This window comes from Fragaria vesca, linkage group LG5 (assembly GCF_000184155.1).
Source record: "Fragaria vesca subsp. vesca linkage group LG5, FraVesHawaii_1.0, whole genome shotgun sequence".
Lineage (NCBI taxonomy): Eukaryota > Viridiplantae > Streptophyta > Magnoliopsida > Rosales > Rosaceae > Fragaria > Fragaria vesca.
Window position 1 is genome coordinate 11,351,432 of NC_020495.1, and position 2,325 is coordinate 11,353,756.

At 40.2% G+C, this 2,325-nt stretch overlaps 1 protein-coding gene across 1 annotated transcript; it reads left to right on the forward strand.

The window, feature by feature from the left end:
* The first annotated feature begins 654 nt into the window (after positions 1-654).
* Positions 655-1,697, forward strand: LOC101314474 (F-box protein CPR30-like). The gene is made up of 2 exons (XM_004301266.1): positions 655-959; positions 1,193-1,697. The coding sequence occupies exons 1-2, from the start codon at positions 655-657 to the stop codon at positions 1,695-1,697; spliced, it is 810 nt and encodes a 269-aa protein (XP_004301314.1).
* The last annotated feature ends 628 nt before the right edge of the window (positions 1,698-2,325 follow it).

Consider the following 2,325-nt stretch of genomic DNA (forward strand, 5'->3'; position numbering starts at 1 on the left):
TTAAATAAGTACTCGAGAGTATATGAAATCTTTGATTTAAGGATACGATGTTAGAGTACACAAAATCATATTTTCGTGGGATTTCTGGAACACCCGAGTTATTTATTATGAATTTATAAAAGATATGGAATAAAGAAAAAGAAAAATGAATATCAGTATGGTGCAATCAAGTTCATTCATATTCTCCATGGCCTGATCGTGACCGTTTATTTGTAAATATAAGAAGGATTATGATTACAAGGGGGCACTACACCAAAAATAGTCATTAGAGACAAACTTCAGTGACAAATTAAGTAACAAAACCGTCTCTATCTACTGAGTTCTAAACCCGAATCATCGTCGCTCTTTCAACATCCCGAACACAGACAGACCTCTTCAGTCTCTTCACAAACGTGGAGGTCTTTCCCACCACATCCATCTCCATCTCGGTCAGTTCCTCTCTTCATTTTCTTCAGTAAATTTGATTCATTGCCAAAGAAACCGTCCAATTGTACCATCTTCTACTATGAACCCACATCTCCATTTAACATCGAAACTAGAGTTACCTGAAGTAGTTTGTCTTTGTAATTGTTCTTCAGTTTTGTTAAAGTTGAAACTTGAAAGTCTCGATCTTTTCTCTGTTTTAGTTAGGTCGAGCTGTTGAAGCTGTTGCCAATGTTGACGGAAAAGGAGCAGCTTGATCTGGACCTCCCTGAACATGTTGTACTCAACATCCTCTGCCGGTTGCAGGTCAAGTCCTTGATCCGCTTCACCTGTGTCTCAAAACGGTGGCGTTCTCTTATCGTTTCCGACATCCAGTTTGCCAACTCCCATTTCCATCTAGCATCTCACCTCCGTCAAAATGTCCTTATCGCCACCCACCCTGCTTCGTTACCATCTCGATTTCGGTTCCTTGATTATAACTTTTCGATCAGAAATCTCACCTGCCCATTCGAGCCGAATAGCCACATTGTGGTGTGGTAATGGGCTCCTGCAATGGATTGGTAGTTTCAGGCATCCATCGCGCTGCCTTGGTACCTCTAGGTGGATTATACCTAGTCCAAGTTTTCGTATTGGGATGGTAAAATTGGCAGATGAAAAAGAGAAAAGGTGCATGAGCTGTGTATATTTGGTCAAGTGTCGGCCTCAGACGACTACAAACTTGTGGCGATACCACAATTTGGTCGTTTTATAGAAGCGAATGTGTTCTCAGTCCCCGAGCTAACAGTTGGAAAGCTGTTAAAGCTCCTTACTTGTCGCCATACCCCCTCTGGTCTAAACAATGGGGGACACATTCAAATGGAGCAATTCATTGGGTCAGTCAACGCGAACCTGGGATTTTCGAGCCACCTGTTTATGCTTTTGATCTGACAAGTGAGGAGTTTCGGGAAATGCCATTGCCTGTTCTTAGCCATAATGAAGATAGCCTGAAAATGAGGCGAATGAGAACTCCGGTTCTTTCAGGAGGATGTCTTTGTGTGCTCTTTCAGGATGATGATGAGTGTAGTGAATTTTGGGCGACGAAAGAGTATGGGGTGCCTAAATCTTGGGCTAAACTATTTCGGTTTAATGTACGAGATTTACCAGATGTGTTTTCTCCTTTATTTAGCTGCTATTTCTGGGATCCTATTTTCCTTGCAGAAAAAGGTACAGTTGTGATCACACTGCCTAAGAAGATGGAGTTGGTCAGAATTAAGTGCTGTAAAGATCTGTACTGACCGGTACAGTCTTTGGCTTATTTGATGCCATTTCTTACGATGGAACTCTAGTTTTGGTGCCTGAATGACTCTGGTGATTTTAATGGCTTGACATCCTGAGGCCTGATCAACTAAGCAAGAACAGAAATGAATAGTGCATTCAATAGCTGCAGGTTTCTTTCTAGGTTTGTACTATTGTCATTTAGATTGCATTCTATTTCTGGTTTCTATAATTTGGATTCTCCACCTTCGGTGTATAATAGTATGTTACTTGTTTTACCCAATGAGCTCTGCGTTTTAGTGTGTTACTCTGTTTATGATTATTTACATTTGTTCTACAGTCTAGGAATTCTTGCTTATTGCCCCATATGAGATATATAGCATGATAAATTCTATATTTTTTCTTGACCATGGGCATTGTTTGAGAACATGAGTGTGCTGGCTTGTCGCAATATTGCTAGCTACTTGTTGGTGGCACATACTCGCAATAAAAATTGAAGTTGTAGCTGCTTTTGCAGCCAAGTGATAGATATACCGAGTAAATTGGTGTACTTTTGAACACTAATACCTTTCCTCGAATCGTCTATCTTGAGTAAATTGATATACAATCTTTAAGAGCATCTTTAACAATGTTAGCCATATTTGAGTT